This window comes from Schistocerca gregaria, chromosome 5 (assembly GCF_023897955.1).
Source record: "Schistocerca gregaria isolate iqSchGreg1 chromosome 5, iqSchGreg1.2, whole genome shotgun sequence".
Taxonomy (NCBI): domain Eukaryota; kingdom Metazoa; phylum Arthropoda; class Insecta; order Orthoptera; family Acrididae; genus Schistocerca; species Schistocerca gregaria.
This window is the reverse complement of record NC_064924.1, coordinates 572,695,104-572,712,569: the sequence shown is the minus strand read 5'-3', so window position 1 is coordinate 572,712,569 and position 17,466 is coordinate 572,695,104. Positions and strand designations below refer to the sequence as shown.

The 17,466-nt window shown below is 41.8% G+C and overlaps 2 protein-coding genes across 2 annotated transcripts in view; one reads left to right on the top strand and one right to left on the bottom strand.

Moving 5' to 3' along the window:
* Nucleotides 1-499, bottom strand: part of LOC126272479 (uncharacterized) — an 84,455-nt gene extending 83,956 nt beyond the window's left edge. Inside the window, exon 1 of the mRNA XM_049975358.1 lies at nt 61-499. Within this exon, the coding sequence (XP_049831315.1) occupies nt 61-177 (117 nt within the window). The 5' untranslated portion in view covers nt 178-499. The remainder of the gene's footprint in view (nt 1-60) is intronic.
* Nucleotides 500-516: 17 nt separating this feature from the next.
* The window catches only part of LOC126272478 (unconventional prefoldin RPB5 interactor-like protein), a 42,987-nt gene continuing 26,037 nt past the window's right edge, over nt 517-17,466 (top strand). Inside the window, exons 1-2 of the mRNA XM_049975357.1 lie at nt 517-785; nt 12,105-12,354. Of these exons, the coding sequence (XP_049831314.1) occupies nt 702-785; nt 12,105-12,354 (334 nt within the window). The 5' untranslated portion in view covers nt 517-701. The remainder of the gene's footprint in view (nt 786-12,104; nt 12,355-17,466) is intronic.

Sequence of the window (17,466 nt, the reverse complement as noted above, 5' to 3'; positions counted from 1 at the left end):
TGATACTGTACTACTCAAAACAAAATACATCCGAAAAAGTAACACGTTTTGTTTACTTACACTATACTCGAAATCTTCTCCCGGTATATCCACTGATAGCACGTTCGTAGCACTACACTGCTTACTGTTATTTTTTGGAGAATGTGACACAATCGGTTGTGACGTATTCACCGACATTTTTATAAGTGCATTTCACCCCCTGAATAGTATAAAATAATTCAAGCCTACAAGCATTTAGTAACACCGGCAAAAACGAATATATTACTTCTGCTCCATTGTTTATGTACAACTACATCCGTCACTGTGCCCTGTCTTCATTTCATAGATGTTATTTTACAAAATCTAAAATATTATATAAAGATTTCATTACAACACGACTAGCGGCTACGTACAAAACTGAATGATCACGTATATACACCAGAATAACATTTCTTCCAATTCTAAAAGGTAGAAACGAAAAATAAACAAGCTCTTAAACTGTAGTGAAGCGTCTGCAAAAGTAAGCAGAGGAACTTTGGCGAAATTACTTAACATCGTTGGTTTGTTTTGATGGCAGTAAGGTGGAGGGATTGTGTAGGTTGTTTCAAACGAAGTCGTGTGAATCATGTGAAGGCGTTATGACACTATAATGAAATATCTTCATGTTGTGAACACATCACTACGCTGATGCTACAACCTGACATCGCTATTTAAATCTTGCAATGGCAGAGGAGAACTTGGTAATACCTCAACAAGAATTAGCTACTTCGACGTACACTTCGTTGTTGCAACAGACGTACGATGAGGTAAAATAAGATTTTTAAACTTTACAGTTCTGCCCTTTGATGAGAGTGAACAACCAGTATGATTACTGTTGTTTGTGTGTGTGTGTGTGTGTGTGTGTGTGTGTGAGAGAGAGAGAGAGAGAGAGAGAGAGAGAGAGAGGCCCCAAGGAAATGTAAATGAATAGCTTTAGTAGTCCCCAAACAGAATCGGGCAATGATATGTGGATGTCATAGATGTATCATCCCTCACTTCACCGCAACCTACTCGGCATTGTTTATATCTGAATGATTGCAATAAGAGATGATTAATTTCCAGAAACATTCCGTGTGTCAACCAGTCCCTATGATTTCCTAGATTTTCATTGGGCCTTCCTCAAGGGAATTTTTCCGAAAGACAAAGGTGCCGAATAACCATAGAACATTTGCGACAGTCATTGGAGGAAATAACAGCTTAGATGGTGCATGGGGTATCATGTATTTGTGTATATAATGAGTATGTCTTTTTTTTGTGGACAAGTATCTTGATAATTAATAGTAATGAGCGATTAATATATGTATCTTATCAGTTACTATAACCTTTTCACAATGTGTTTGTGTATTTGTTCATGCATGTATGCCTATATTCAAAATGACCAGAGAGATTCCATGTAAATGTATAAAGACGAATAATTAATAAAATAAATCGTGATACATTAGGACTGCTCCATCACAACACAAGAAGTCTAGGTAAATAATGAAGATGATCTCATATCACAGTCTGAAAGTGAAAGATTGAAACATACCTGCAAATATGCTGTGCATCACAGAACATCAGGTAAAACTTAACAAAAGGTCTATCATTTGAATGTAGGTAGCATAAACTGAAGGGGCGTACCTAGATGGATACAGTTAATAGTATTCCATTACAGGATACACAATATAAGGAAAGGGGCAGTGGCTGTAGACACAGAAAGTTGAATAGAGTTCCAGGCCATAGACCTAAATAAGTGTTGAATTGTTCTCTTGAGTGTGTTGGTTCAGTAATAGACTTGAAAACATACGAGGTAGTGGCTCTGACAGGTGTCAACTGAAAGTTGCGATTGCACCCATCTGCCCATGCCATAACTGTGTTTTGTGATGTCATTGTGGCACAGTGTTTTAATATGGTGCGTTGTACTAGTTGGTGGTTCAGGTCAACGGAAGCATCCAATTTCACTTGTATGCTTTGACGCATGATGTAAGGGTGTTGTGGTATGTGATGTCATTACGGTACAGAGTTTGAGTTGGGCGTATAGATGTCATCTTGTTGTGCGTGATGGTGCCCACTGCCTCTGTGTGTGTGTGTGTGTGTGTGTGTGTGTGTGTGTGTGTGTGTTTTATGTAATTGTTTTTTGGATCTATTTTTCTTGAGTTGTAATGTTTAGTGTATTTATTGTATATTGAATGTGTTTTAATTTATGTAGGGTTGTTTGACTTTTGAATTTCTGAGGTGTTTCGGTTTTGTTTTTCGTAGTTGTAGGTCCTGGTTTTTTTGTATCAAGGGAACTGTCTGATTCCTGTAGATTATGTAAATTTTTATGTTATGTTTTACCTTCTCCACACCTGAAAACCCTCAATTTTCCATCGTTGTCCCGTTAATTTGGTTGTATTTTTGCAGGAAGATGTTATCGTCTTAATTATATGTTGTTGTTGTTGTGGTCTTCAGTCCTGAGACTGGTTTGATGCAGCTCTCCAAGCTACTCTGTCCTGTGCAAGATTCTTCATCTTCCAGTACCTACAGCAACCTATATCCTTCTGAATCTGTTTAGTGTATTCACCTCTCGGTCTCCCTCTATGATTTTTACCCTCCATGCTGTCCTCCCATACTAAATTGGTCATCCCTTGATGCCTCAGAATATGCTCTACTAACCGATCCCTTCTTCTAGTCAAGTTGTGCCACATTTTTCTCTCCTCTCCAGTTCAATTCAATACCTCCTCGTTAGTTATGTGATCTACCCATCTAATCTTCAGCATTCTTCCATAGCACCACATTTCGAAAGCTTCTATTCTCTTCTCGTCTAAACTATTTATCGTCCATGTTTCACTTCCATACATGGCTACACTCCATACAGATACTTTCAGAAATGACTTCCTGACACTTAAATCTATACTCAATTCAGCTGCTCTTCCAAATGTCTCTGACAGAATTACAATGTCATCGGCGAACCTCAAAGTTTTTATTTCTTCTCCATGGATTTTAATACCTACCCCAAATTTTTCTTTTGTTTCCTATACTGCTTACTGCTTGCTCAGTATACAGATTGAATAACATCGGGGATAGGCTACAACCCTGTCTCACTCCCTTCCCAACCACTGCTTCCCTTTCATGGCCCTCGTCTCTTATATCTGCCATACGGGGTCTGTACAAATTGTAAATAGCCTTTCGCTCCCTGTGTTTTACCCCTGCCACCTTCAGAATTTGAAAGAGAGTATTCCAATTAACAGTGTCAAAAGCTTTCTCTAAGTCTACAAATGCTAGAAACGTCTGTTTGCCTTTCCTTAATCTATTTTCTAAGATAAGTCGTGGGGTCAGTATTGCCTCAAGTGTTCCAACATTACTAAGGAATCCAAACTGATCTTCCCCGAGGTCAGCTTCGACCAGATTTGCCATTCATCTATAAAGAGTTCGTGTTAGTAATTTGCAGCCGTGGCTTATTAAACTGATAGTTCGGTAATTTTCACATCTGTCAACACCTGCTTTCTTTTGGATTGGAATTATTATATTCTTCTTGAAGTCTGAGGGTATTTCGCCTGTCTCATACATCTTGCTCACCAGATGGTAGAGTTTTGTTAGGCCTGGCTCTCCCAAGGTTGTCAGTAGTTCTAATGGAATGTTGTCCACTCCGGGGGCCTTGTTTCAACTTAGGTCTTTCAGTGCTCTGTCAAACTCTTCACGCAGTATCGCATCTCCCATTTCATCTTCATCTACATCCTCTTCCATTTCCATAATACTGTCCTCAAGAACATCACCCTTGTAGAGACCCTCTATATACTCCTTCCATCTTTCTGCTTTCCCTTCTTTGCTTAGAATTGGGTTTCCATCTGAGCTCTTGATATTTATGCAAGTGGTTCTCTTTTCTCCAAAGGTCTCTTTAATTTTCCTGTAGGCAGTATCTATCTTACCCCTAGTGAGATAAGCCTTTACATCCTTACATTTGTTCTGTAGCCATCTCTGCTTAGCCGTTTTGCACTTCCTGTCGTTCTTATTTTTGAGACGTTTGTATTCCTTTTTGCCTGCTTCATTTACTGCATTTTTATATTTCTCCTTTTATCAATTAAATTCAATATCTCTTCTGTTACCCAAGGATTTTTATTAGCCCTCATTTTTTACCTACTTGATCCTCTGCTACCCACACTATTTCGTCTCTCAAAGCTACCCATTCTTCTTCTACTGTATTTCTTTCCCTCACTCTTGTCAGTCGTAACCTAATGCTCTCCCTGAAGCTCTCTACAACCTCTGGTTCTTTCACTTTAGCCAGGTCTCATCTCCTCAATTTCCCACTGTTTTTGCAGTTTCTTTAGTTTTAATCTACAGTTCATAACCAATAGATTGTTGTCAGAGTCCACATCTGCTGCTGGAAATGTCTTACAATTTGAAACCTGGTTCCTAAATCTCTGTCTTACCATTATATAATCTATCTGGCAGCTTCCAGTATCTCCAGGTCTCCAGGCTTCTTCCACGTATACAGCCTTCTTTTATGATTCTTGAACCAAGTTTAGCTATGATTAATTTATGCTCTGTGCAAAATTTTACCAGGCGACTTCCTGTTTCATTTCTTCCCTCAATCCATATTCGCCTTCTACATTTCCTTCCCTCCCTTTTCCTACTATCGAATTCCAGTCACCCATGACTATTAAATTTTCGTCTCCCTTCACTATCTGAATAATTTCTTTTATCTCATCATACATTTCATCAATCTCTTCGTCATCTGCGGAGCTAGTTGGCATGTAAACTTGTACCACTGTGGTAGGTGTGGGCTTTGTATCTATCTTGGCCACAATAATGCGTTGACTATGCTGTTTGTATTAGCTTACCTGCATTCCTATTTTCCCATTAATTATTAAACCTACTCCCGCATTACCGCTATTTGATTTTCTATTTATAACCCTGTATTCACCTGACCAGAAGTCTTGTTCCTCCTGCCAGCGAACTTCACTAATTCCCACTATATCTAACTTTAACCTATCCATTTCCCTTTTTAAATTTTCTAACCTACGTGCCCGATTAGGGGATCTGACATTCCACGCTCAAATCTGTAAAAGGCCAGTTTTCTTTCTCCTGATAACAACGTCCTCCTGAGTAGTCCCCACCCGGAGATCGGAATGGAGGACTATTTTTACCTCTGGAATATTTTACCCAAGAGGACACCATCATCATTTAACCATACAGTAAAGCTGCATGCCCTCGGGAAAAATCACGACTGTAGTTTCCCCTTGCTTTCAGCCATTCGCAGTACCAGCACAGCAAGGCCGTTTTGGTTAGTGTTACAAGGCCAGATCACTCAATCATCCAGACTGTTGCCCCTGCAACTACTGAAAAGGCTGTTGCCCCTCTTCAGGAACCACACGTTTGTCTGCCCTCTCAACAGATACCCCTCCGTTGTGGTTGCACCTACAGTCGGCTATCTGTATCACTGAGGCATGCAAGCCTCCCCACCAATGGCAAGGTCCATGGTCCATGGTTCACAGGGGGCGGGGGGAGAGATTTATATGTATTTTCATATTTGTTGCCGTGTATATGCAGTGACATCATAGGAGCCATATTGTAGATGCTTAGCATAGCAATTTCCACCATATTTATGACGTCATGGGACAAAGCAGATGGACGGATTCGGATGCTTCTTTATTCCTCTTGAGCAGTATTCTAGGATGGGTCAGAAGAGTGATGTGTAAGCAATCTCTTTTTGTAGGCTGATTGTACTTTTCCAGTATTCTACCAATAGAATGAAGTCTACCACCTGCTTTGCACATGACTGAACCCATGTTATCATTCCATTTCATATCCGCATAAAGTGTTACAACTAGGTATTCGTCAGTGACTCATTGATATTATAGTCACAGGATACCATTTATTTTTTTTATTTTTGTGCAACTTCTCTCAGAAAGAGAAAGATCAATGGCAGAAAAGGTACCATAACTGACACTGAAATGGGTAAGACATCAGGTGTAAGTGTCCTGTCAGGAGGCAGATAAAGATTGCAAACTCTGACCCCAGAGTCCAGGTGGACCCTAACAGCAACCGCTTCCAATGTAGTTTGAAGAGCAATCCACATGCTAGCAATGTCCGTACAGACCAAAGTAGAAACGCCACCAGAGGCCCGCAGGGGGCTGACCCAATTTCGACAGAAAGTAGGGAACCCGCGGTGGTTCGGTGAGTGATCATCAATAAAATGAGATTCCTGTAGAACCACACAAGCTGCAGAGTAAAACAAAATAAGGGATTTCAACTCCGGAAGGTGATGGTTATGTCCATTACAATTCCATTGGATAACCATAGAACGATGATTCAAATGGGGAATGAACAGGCTAAAGCCAGTCATGCCGCCAGGTCACCATCAGTCACCGACAAGGAGGGGATGACATACATGAACAGTAGGTCAGAGTCTGGTTGCGAAGGTGGGGCAGATGAAGCAGTTTTGATCAGCGATGAACCCGACCGCATCTTGCTCAGAGAGTCCACTTCGCCAAACTTGTCTTCAATGTGATCCACAAAAAATAAAGTATCGGTGAAAATATCCCCATCAGTCCTGGTGCAAACCAGATAGCGGGGGGAAAGGTTTAGCCCTTAGCCGACGAGATTGACCCTCCTCCCAGGGCGCAGCCATGGAAGGTAAGGCTGAAGGGGCAGAAGAAGCAGCACTAAAAGATTCATTTCCAATCAAAGAGACGGCTGTAGCAGAAAGGCCACAGTCTGGACCCATACATGTTTCATTTGCATAGCGTACGCTCTGAAACCACTCACTCCAATCAGATTTCCGGAAAGCTTTTGACACCGTTCCTCACAAGCGACTTCTAATCAAGCTGCGGGCCTATGGGATAACGTCTCAGTTGTGCGACTGGATTCGTGATTTCCTGTCAGGAAGGTCACAGTTCGTAGTAATAGACAGCAAATCATCGAGTAAAACAGAAGTGATATCAGGTGTTCCCCAGGGAAGTGTCCTGGGACCTCTGCTGTTCCTGATCTATATAAATTACCTGGGTGACAATCTGAGCAGTTCTCTTAGGTTGTTCGCAGATGATGCTGTAATTTACCGTCTAGTAAGGTAATCCGAAGACCAGTATCAGTTGCAAAGCGATTTAGAAAAGATTGCTGTATGGTGTGGCAGGTGGCAGTTGACGCTAAATAACGAAAAGTGTGAGGTGATCCACATGAGTTCCAAAAGAAATCCGTTGGAATTCGATTACTTGATAAATAGTACAATTCTCAAGGTTGTCAATTCAACTAAGTACCTGGGTGTTAAAATGACGAGCAACTTCAGTTGGAAAGACCATATAGATAATATTGTGGGAAGGCGAGCCAAAGCTTGCGTTTCATTGGCAGGACACTTAGAAGATGCAACAAGTCCACTAAAGAGACAGCTTACACTACACTCGTTCGTCCTCTGTTAGAATATTGCTGCGCGGTGTGGGATCCTTACCAGGTGGGATTGACGGAGGACATTGAAAGGGTGCAAAAAAGGGCAGCTCGTTTTGTATTATCACGTAATAGGGGAGAGAGTGTGGCAGATATGATACGCGAATTGGAATGGAAGTCATTACAGCAAAGACGTTTTTCGTTGCGGCGAGATCTTTTTACGAAATTTCAGTCACCAACTGAATGTGAAAATATTTTGTTGAGCGCAACCTACATAGGTAGGAATGATCATCAAAATAAAATAAGAGAAATCAGAGTTCGAACAGAAAGGTTTAGGTGTTCGTTTTTCCCACGCGCTGTTAGGGAGTGGAATAGTAGAGAGATAGTATGATTGTGGTTCGATGAACCCTCTGCCAAGCATTTAAATGTGAATTGCAGAGTAGTCATGTAGATGTAGATGTAGATTCAGGGGCTCTCCCCATGAGTGCCACCCAGCCACAGCTAGGGCCGTCTGGCATGGTGGCCATTGCCGGGAGTTCCAATGCTCCAGGATGACAAGCAACCACTCCTAGGCTTACATAAGGGGTCACAGCTCAGGAATCAGAAGTATGATCCCTGTGTTTTCTGGGGACGCAACCAAAAGGGTACATAGTGACCCCACCACACAGGCTGGTTACCATGCTGGCCATGTACCCTAGCATCAGACGACGACATAAAGGAAAAGATGGAAGGAACTAGTAGGGCACATGCTGGAGACACTAGGTGAGGTGCTCTTCCCCAAATGGCTCACACTACGGAATAGAAATTTAGTAATGAAGGTCAAACCCCAGAGAGGGATCAGAAAATGCCAAAAGGATGAGGTAATTACTGAACAAAACCAAATCGCAAAGCCATCATAATGAGGAGGTTAGTGGGGCTAACATAAACAAGGACATCAAGAGAGGGAGGGCAAAGGGGAAGGAGCAAGGACAGGAGAGAAGGGGAAGGTAAAGGAAATGCATTCTGGGAAAGAAGGAAGGCTGTGATAGCACGGGTCCACATGCTAGCCACACACATAATCACAAAAGGACCATGAGCCCCCTGGGGGGGAATTTGTGACTGGATTGAGGACTTTTTGGCTGGGAACACACAGCATATTAACTTGGATGGAGAGTCATCGTCAGCTGCAGAAGTAACTTCGGGAGCGCTACAGGGAAGTGTGTTGGTACCCCTACTGTTCATGTTGCATATTAATGACCTTGCTGACAATATTAACAGTAAAATCAGGCTTTTTGCAGATGATGCAGGTATATCCCTTCTCCCTTCACTACACTGGTCACCACACGACGACCTTTGCAATGGTGACCACTTCCTGTTGATTCTCTTGCTCCCATCCCGCTCCCCCATGGACAGGTTATATCGTTGGTCTTTCCAATGCGCCGATTGGCCTCTATATACTGCACAGGTTGTTTTTTCTCCCACTTTGTTGGGTTGTATTGATGACATCCTACATGACGTGTCTGATGATGCGATTGTTCATGCTGCTAGCCTTGCTATCCCATGCTCATCTGGACCAATTTGCCACTGGCAAGTCCCGTGGTGGAGTACAACCATAGCCATAGCCATTGCCATCCGTGATTGCCATCGAGCTTTGTAACACCTTAAGAGGCACCCATCTGCTGTCAATCTTATTACCTTTAAATGCCTTCATGTCAAAGCTTGTTACTTAATCAAACGGAGCAAACAGTTGTGTTGGAAATGCTTTGTTTCTTCCCTCGGTTCTTCTGTCATGGGTATGTGCTACACTTCACTCACTCCAAGGTTGCCATCGACAGTCTACCCTACCGGGCCTTGCCTCCCCCCCGGATGGCCCTTGCACAACAGACCTGTTGATTCTCACAGAACATCTTGTGACCCATTTTGCATCTGCATCAACCTCCTATCCGGCTGCTTTCCTTCACCAGAAACAGCAGGCCGAAGCTTCTGCCTTATGTTTTACCCCTTGTCAGTCAGAATCTTACAATGAACCTTTTACTGAATGGGAACTTCTTTCCGTAATTTCTTCTTCTCATGATACGGCCCTTGGCCCAGACTCTATCCGTAACCAATTGCTTCAACATCTCTGTGCTCCATGACGACAACATCTTCTCCTGGTGCTTAAGCGTATTTGGCGCCAGGGTGACTTCCCTTGTCAATGAAGGGATAGCATCGTGGTTCCCGTCCTTAAGTCTGATAAGAACCCCCTGTTTGTCGAAAGCTTTTGGCCAATTAGTCTGGCAAACGTTGTTTGCAAGTTACTTGAACGGATGTTAGCCCGTCGGCTCAATTGGGTCCTCGAATCTCGGGATCTATTGTCCCCTTACCAGTGTGGCTTCCGAGAGGGACGGTCTCCGATCAATCATTCACTTTGCTTGGAATCTGCAGTTCAGCAGGGTTTTTCCCAGCGGTTCCATTTGGTTGCAGTATTTTTTGACCTTTGCAAGGCCTATGACACGGCATGGCGCCATCGTATCTTACTTACACTTCATGAGTGGGGTCTTCGGGGCCCACTCCCAGTTTTTATCGACCAGTTCCTGTTCCATCAGTCGTTCAGGGTTCAGGTTGGTACTGTTTTTAGTTCTTCGCAGACCCAGGAGAATGGCATCCCACAGGGTTCTGTATTGTGTGTATTTCTTTTCCTCATTGCTGTAGATGGACTTGTGGCCTCCATTGGTCCTTTGGTCAACCCCTGCTCTGTGTGAGTGGTTTCTGCATTTGGGTTAGTTCCTCTTCGATGGCCTCAGCAGAGTGCCAGCTTCAGTGTGCTATACGGTGTGCCTCTGCATGGACCTTCTCACACAGGATTCAATTCTCTCCTTTAAAATCGTGGGTGGTCCACTCCTGTCACCGTACTATGGTCCACCCTGATCCGTAGCTCTATCTCGATGCACAACGATTACCTGTGGTCCCACAGTTTCGTTTTCTGGGTCTTCTTTTCGGCCCCAGCAGCAGTCTGCTTGTGTCTGTGTATGTGCGGATGTATATGTGTGTGTGTGTGTGTGTGTGTGTGTGTGTGTGTGTGTGTGTGTGTGTGTGCGCGTGCGAGTGTACACCTGTCCTTTTTTCCCCCTAAGGGAAGTCTTTCCGCTCCCGGGATTGGAATGACTCCTTACCCTCTCCCTTAAAACCCACATCCTTTCGTCTTTCCCTCTCCTTCCTGAAGAAGCAACCATCGGTTGCGAAAGCTAGTAATTCTCTGTGTGTGTGTCACTGTTCAAAACCCCCTACACCCCATGGTTGTCCTGTTAGTTTCATTTTATTGATGGAGTTAAATATTTCACATACGTTTGTTTGCGGGTATAATGAGTTGTGTCTTGGTTGCCATATTACATACGTGTAAACTAGTGGTGACCACCATCTGAATAATGTCACAGGTCAAGGCACTTGGATGGAATTGCATTTTTCAGTAACTGTTTGAAACTGCACCAAGTAGGCTTAATAAGAGAGAGCACTTATAAATGTGCAGGAATACATGATACCGTGTCAGTAGACTAGTTACATTCTTAGCATGATAAAACTATGCACCTCAAGAAACAACCAGTGGCTGTTGTCACAGACAGCATTAAAACATTAGTAGAATAAACTTCAGCAAACTAACAGGAATGGTCCATAAATAGGAAGTTTTGTGATCTTATTATCAACAACGTCAAAGTTACTAAAACTTGAAAATGAAAATATTAGGTCATTGGGAAAGCAGAAGTTTTGATAGGGGTGTGAATGTATAACTGTGGAGTGCATTATATGTAGAACATACAGTACAACAATATTGTGTTATACTATCCAAACTAATTGAAATATTCACACCATGTTCGACTTGTATAACACACTATCTTACTAAGTTTTTATCCATTCAGCCAGTTTTATCATATGTGCCTTTGATGGCAAGCACATCATTCAGTCTGCATTCAAGCTGTATTCACACTCAGCACAACATATCCGCTTCAGCTATGGCTGTGGCAGCAACAACTTGGTTTTTAAAATCTTTGATGTATTTGACTGTCATTTGGTAGACTCTAGGTACATTACATTGATACTTGTTCCATAGGTTATGAATATGATGTTTCGTAATGCTGTGGAATGTGTCAGTTCAACATAAGTTTTCATTACACAGTATAATGAATTAATTAGGTTTTTTGTTGCTACTTCATATCTAAAAATTCATCTACTGAGTAGAAGGAGTTTTCATTCAGAAATTATTTTAGTTTGTTTTTAAATGTTGGTTTGCTGTCTTTCAGACTTTTAATGCTATTTGGTAAATGACCAAAGATTTTTGTGGAAACAAATTCACCCATTTCTGTGCCAAACCCATAATAGCAAAGATCATCCTTTCTTTTAGTGTTGTAGGTATGAGCTCTGCTATTATTTTGGAATTGGGATGAGTTATTAACAAATTTCATAAGAGAACATATGTATTGCGAAGGTACTGTGAATATTCTGAATTCCTTAAATAAATTCTGCAAGGTGATTTTTTTTTTTGGGGGGGGGGGGGGGCTCTAGCTATTATTCTGATTACACGCAATGAATTCTTTTCCTCTTAGTGATGAATTACCCCAAAATATGATGCGAATGGCATAAGTAGCTGAACCTAACTGTTCCATGTAAAATACTTATTCCCGTATTAAAATATTCTTCTTTCCATACGTACATTGAATTTGAGGTTTGTCACCAAATAACAAAGCTTCAGATTTTCTTTGGAAATATTGGTTTATATTGTTTTCAACTATTTACAGGCACTTACTAGAAATGAACTAAATACAAATTATTGGAATAAAGTTAAAGAGGAATACAAGACACTGCAGTCTCACCTGGAGGTGCTTCCAAATGATATCTCAAAAGATGTCATGGTGCCAGTTGGCTCAAAAGCCCTTATGAAAGGAAAAATGGTCCATACCAATGAAATTCTTGTCTGTCTTGGTGATGGATGGTTTGTTAAACAAAGTGCGAGACAGGCAGCAGAAATATGTCAGAGAAGGATGAATAGTAAGTTTATAGTGTACAGTCATAGAACTAAATACTGAAAAAAATGATATTTATTTTTGAAACACGCTGTATTTAAGGCTTGTTCTTGCATGTTTTGAATCTAGCATTTTACTGTCAAGCTGTCGAACACGGAACCGCTTGGCATTCTTTACTTTGGCCACTGAATGTCTCTAGTGTTCCTTTAGCACATGGAATCATTGTTTTTGGCAACAAACTGAACTCAGGAGAACAGGTAGCTACGTCTGGGATTAAAGTGTTATTTTGCTTGGGTAAATGTGATAGAAGAACATAACACGTTAAAACCAAGATTGATAAAACAAGTATGTTTACTGTTAATTCTTTTTTTTTTATGTTTACTTACTTCACAGTCTAATAATAGTTGTTCATTTATATGAAGTCAATACATAGAAATCCATGTGTGTTTAGTTTTCATGGAAAATTCCAAAGTTTCAGACTGGCAAAATTCTGTGCCCAATCAGATTGATCTGTAGCATAAGCTGAAGTCTACATTCATAATGGCAACATTCCTTCATATTTAAAGCAGATATTGTAATGATGTGTGGCTTGTGCTTTGTGATTGCTTCAGCCATTTGTAATTTCAGTATGAAAACAATTTTTGCTCCGTATTTCACATACTTTTCTGTATAAATAACTGAAACCCCAAGATAAATGTGGAAACTCTGTATTACATTAGAGAATTCCAAAGTACATATTTGTGCGTATTATGTACACTTTCTTTCCCTACCAATCTTTTGACTACTTGCCACAACTCTCTTTTCCTCTCAGAGTAGTGCTTACACTCGGCATCTTCAGTTATTTATTGGAAATATTCCAGTGTGTCTTCTCCTACAGTTTTCCCCTTTGCAGATCCTTCCAGTAACGTGGAAGTTATTTCTTCATGTCTTAAAACATTTCCTGTCGTCCGGTCACATCTTCTCATCAGTGTTTCCCTCCTATTGCTTTCCTTGCCGATTCTTCAGAGAACTTCCTTATTCCTTATGTTATCAGTCCTCATACTCTTCAAGATCCATCTACAGCAACCACAGCTCAGATGCTTCAATTAACTTCTTCTCTGGTTTTCCCTAGTCCATGATTCACTGACATACAATGCTATGCTCAAAACATTTGTTCTCAGAAATTTATTCTATGTTTGACACTAGCAAGCTTCTTATGGGAAGGAATGCCGTCTGTACATAGACTGCTTTTTATACTATCCCGTACTTCATTCATCGCACCCTATTTTGCTTCCAAGGTAGCATAATTTCTTCCCTTCAACTACTTTGTGGTTCCCTATTTTGTCCCTATTTTACATTAAGTTTAGTGATAATCTCCTTTCATATAAACCCATTAATGCCCAAATTATTTTTTTGTTTTATTTTTTACATTTATAACTTTCACCTTGTCACACTGAAAAAAAAATTTTAAGTGAGAAAGCAATTTTTATCTTTCTAGTATTAAATAGCATACCATACCGTATGTGGGGTCCTGCCCACTCATCTCATATAGGGTGCCTAAAGGATGCTGCATTCTTGGAGTGCTATACAATAATTCAAGCAAGTCACATTGATAGTTTTATTTCAATAAAGAAGATTGACAGTACTTAACTTTGATTTTACAATGGTGTCACAAGCAATGGGCGACATAGAAACAATCAAATTCCTTTACTATATATAATGTCCATGTAAGCAGTTGGTATGGATCACACGTTACTTCTTCCGTAGTACTCTCCTAGTGCTGTACTAATCTTGTCCAGCCGAGGCTGGCTAGAGCGGTGCTTATATTGTCTTCGGCTAGATGGTACTCCTGTCATCGTGCAGTCCTCATCAGCAGGCTATTAGCTGACGTAGTATCATTGCCTTTTCCGCCCTTCCTTTCTTCATCCTTGTGGTGATTTTGGAACATTCCCCCCCCCCCCCCCCCCCCAAAGCGACGGACCATTGTCGTGCAGTAAGTGCGACTGTGGCAGAGGGGGCAGGAGTGTGGGCACATTGCGAGCCCGGAAGCTGAGGCTGCAGGGGACGTCAGGATTCTGGGCCAGACCAGAAGGGTACATGTCCACCTCCTGCTGCCGTGAACCAGATGAACAAGGCGGCGACTGCTGCAGTGTGGATGGGTCCAGCTCCATCGGTAGGACGAGAGGAGGTGGGGGAGGCAAAGGCTCCATCTCTATGGGGTCTTCCCGCGGTGTCATGAGGACACCCTCTGCTGGATGCTGTAGCCACGGTGTCCTGCAATTCTTTAAGTTCAGATGTGATTTTGACCTGTAATGCAATGGGAACAGTTCTGGCCTGGCAAAATTTTGGCTGAACATTGTTTTTCATAGTAATATGAGCAACAGAAATGTTAGCTTTGTGTAAACATTCAGAAAAAGAGTTCTGGGAATTCTTTTTGCAAGCTAACTACACTGTCTTTTCCATTGAAAGCAAACACTGGCAACACATTGTCCTGAATGTTAAAGACAAACAAATCAAATTAATCAAGACCAAATGTGTTCTCACATTCACATGATTGTAGCACTGTAAAAGTCACTGTTCGTGTTTGTGAGTGATACATGGCAGCAAAAGTACATGTTCCGAGAATGGGAATGTCTTATCCATTATAAGCTGTCAGTTGTGTGTTAGTTTTAGACAGACGTGGGGAGCCGTAAGTTCATATGTGTGACAATTTAGCAATGTGACATAGGCACCTGTGTCCAACTGAAATTTCACACCTTTCCCATAAAGAAGTAATTGAACAGAAAGTTCGACTGGCACATCACTGAAGAAACTGCACACTTGCTAGTTTTGCTAATGCCTGTTGCAGACTTGGAACATACTGCTTTAATGACATGGGCCTTGTGACTAGATTTTTGTGAGTGGGCAAAATTCTTATGTTTGTTCCGTTGCAAACATACAGACTGTACATGTCCTTTCCTACCACAAGCGTAACACTGAGCTTGTTCGGAGGGACAGTCTTGGCATTTGTGCCATGAGTAACACCAAGGAGAAGACTTAATTCTGTTTGCATGTGTCACCGTCTGTGTAGCAAACTGCAGACGCAGCGTGGAAGGTTGTTTACTTGGTGTGGCGAGCTGCTGCCGCCGCTGCCGAATGGGCCAGTCACAACTGAGGGACTCAACTCAACAAATAGCTGGCTGCTCAATTTTATGAGCCAACAAGGCACCTGAATCGGACTGCTTCAAAATCTGTTCTCTGAGTTTGACATCAACTACATTGTACACAATCGCATCACGCAACACAACATCTGAATATAAAGCACCACAAGCACATTTGAATATGCACTTCAATTTTGTGATGAGGCGGAACGTTGCACTTCCTATTGTGGATAAGAAATAATGGTTTTTTACAGTACCTGGTACCGTGGATGAGGAATAATGTTTTTTTTACAGTACCTGGTACGTTGTGAGTGGCGAGGTGCGCTTCAGACTGGGACATCCTCTCAAGCCATTCCTCTTCTTATTCATGAAACTGTCGAAAAGGTGGATAGCAGCTGTAGTGGGTGGTGCTTTTTCTTTTGGGCATGCAGCGTTAGTCAGTAACTGTTGCACCATGCTGGGTGGCATCTAATGCTTGCGGCTGTGGTGCCTGAGCCGGGGGTGGGACGGGTGGGGTGAGCATGTTGGAAGACAAGACAAGCAAGCAAAAAGAGCAAAGAAAATTTCTGCAGTGTCCACCTGAAAACACTGATTGAGACAAGACAAGAAACTGTTAAAGCAAAGAAATGCCCCTGCGAAGTAGAGACGAGAGAATTAAGGCGCCAGCAGCATACAAAATTCCATGGCTGTCCGGATACTTGTCACCAACGTGGGGTCCTGCCCACTCGTCTCATATAGTGTGCCTAAAGGATGCTGCATTCTCAGAATTCTGTTCAACATTTCAAGTAAATTACAGTAATAGTTTTATTTCAAGAAAGAAGATTGACAATATTTAACTTTGACTTTACAATGGTGTCACAAGCGTTGGGTGACATGCAAACAACAAAAGTACTTTACTGTATATAATGTCAATGTAAGCAATTTGTATGGATCACACGTCACTGCTACCATAGTGCTCTCCTAGTGCTGTGCTAATCTTGTCCAGCCGAGGCTGGCAAGAGTGTTGCTCATATTCTCTTCAGCTAGAGCGCGCTCCTGTCACGGTGCAGTCCTCATCAGCGGGCTATTGGCTGATGCTGTATCACTGCCTTTTCTGCTTTTCCTTTCTTCGTCTTCGTGCCGGCGCTTGTCTTTTATCTCAATTGCTCCTTTTATTTCTCTGTTCCAGAAACTGTTAGTCCATATAATGACAGATGTCTTGTTGAATTCAATACTTGTCAGTTTTCTAGAGCATGCTTAGTTACTGCTGATTTCTCAAGGTACCAGAAGCAGAAGCAGCTCTCATGTTCTACACACCACTATTCTATAGTATGCACAGTTCAGTATTGCACACAGTCTGACATAAAACTGTCCACACCCACACAGTATTTTATATATTCCTGGTGTTCTGAGACCTACAGCATCTTTCACAGGCCTCATGAGTTGTTGATTTTCATTGGAGCCCTGAAGACCGAATCAATTTTATGCCTCCTTAGGAACCATCTAATCTTTCTTCTTACTGAGCCACAGAATGGTAAAAATGCAAGCTTTCTTGAGATGTCCTTGGAGTCCTTCTGCGTACGTGTTTTCAGAAAAATGGCTTTCAAAATCTGGGATTTCTTGTAGCCCATGTCCCTGAATACTTTCTGTAAGTTGCTCAATTCCTTTGCTGGATTGCAGCATCTGAGATAACTTTTTCTTTATCGACCAAGATCCTTAGACGGAACGTTTCTGTGATGGATGGTGATAACTGTTAACATGCAGTTATCAGTCCATATGGGTGGGGTTCAGGTAAACACTGTGTCTGAGACACCCATTTGCTTTATGGTGGGCTAAGACATCAAGGGACAGCAAGGCAACATCTGTCTCTGCCTCCATCATTAACATGGTGTTGTCATGGATATTCTTAAAATGGTCCAAGAAGTCTCCCAGCTTTTCATATCCATTAGACCAGACAGCAAAAGTGTCATCCACATAACAATAAAAGCTTTGCAGGAGCCATGCCCTGGCTGATGTCCTCAAAGTGCTCCATTAGCAGA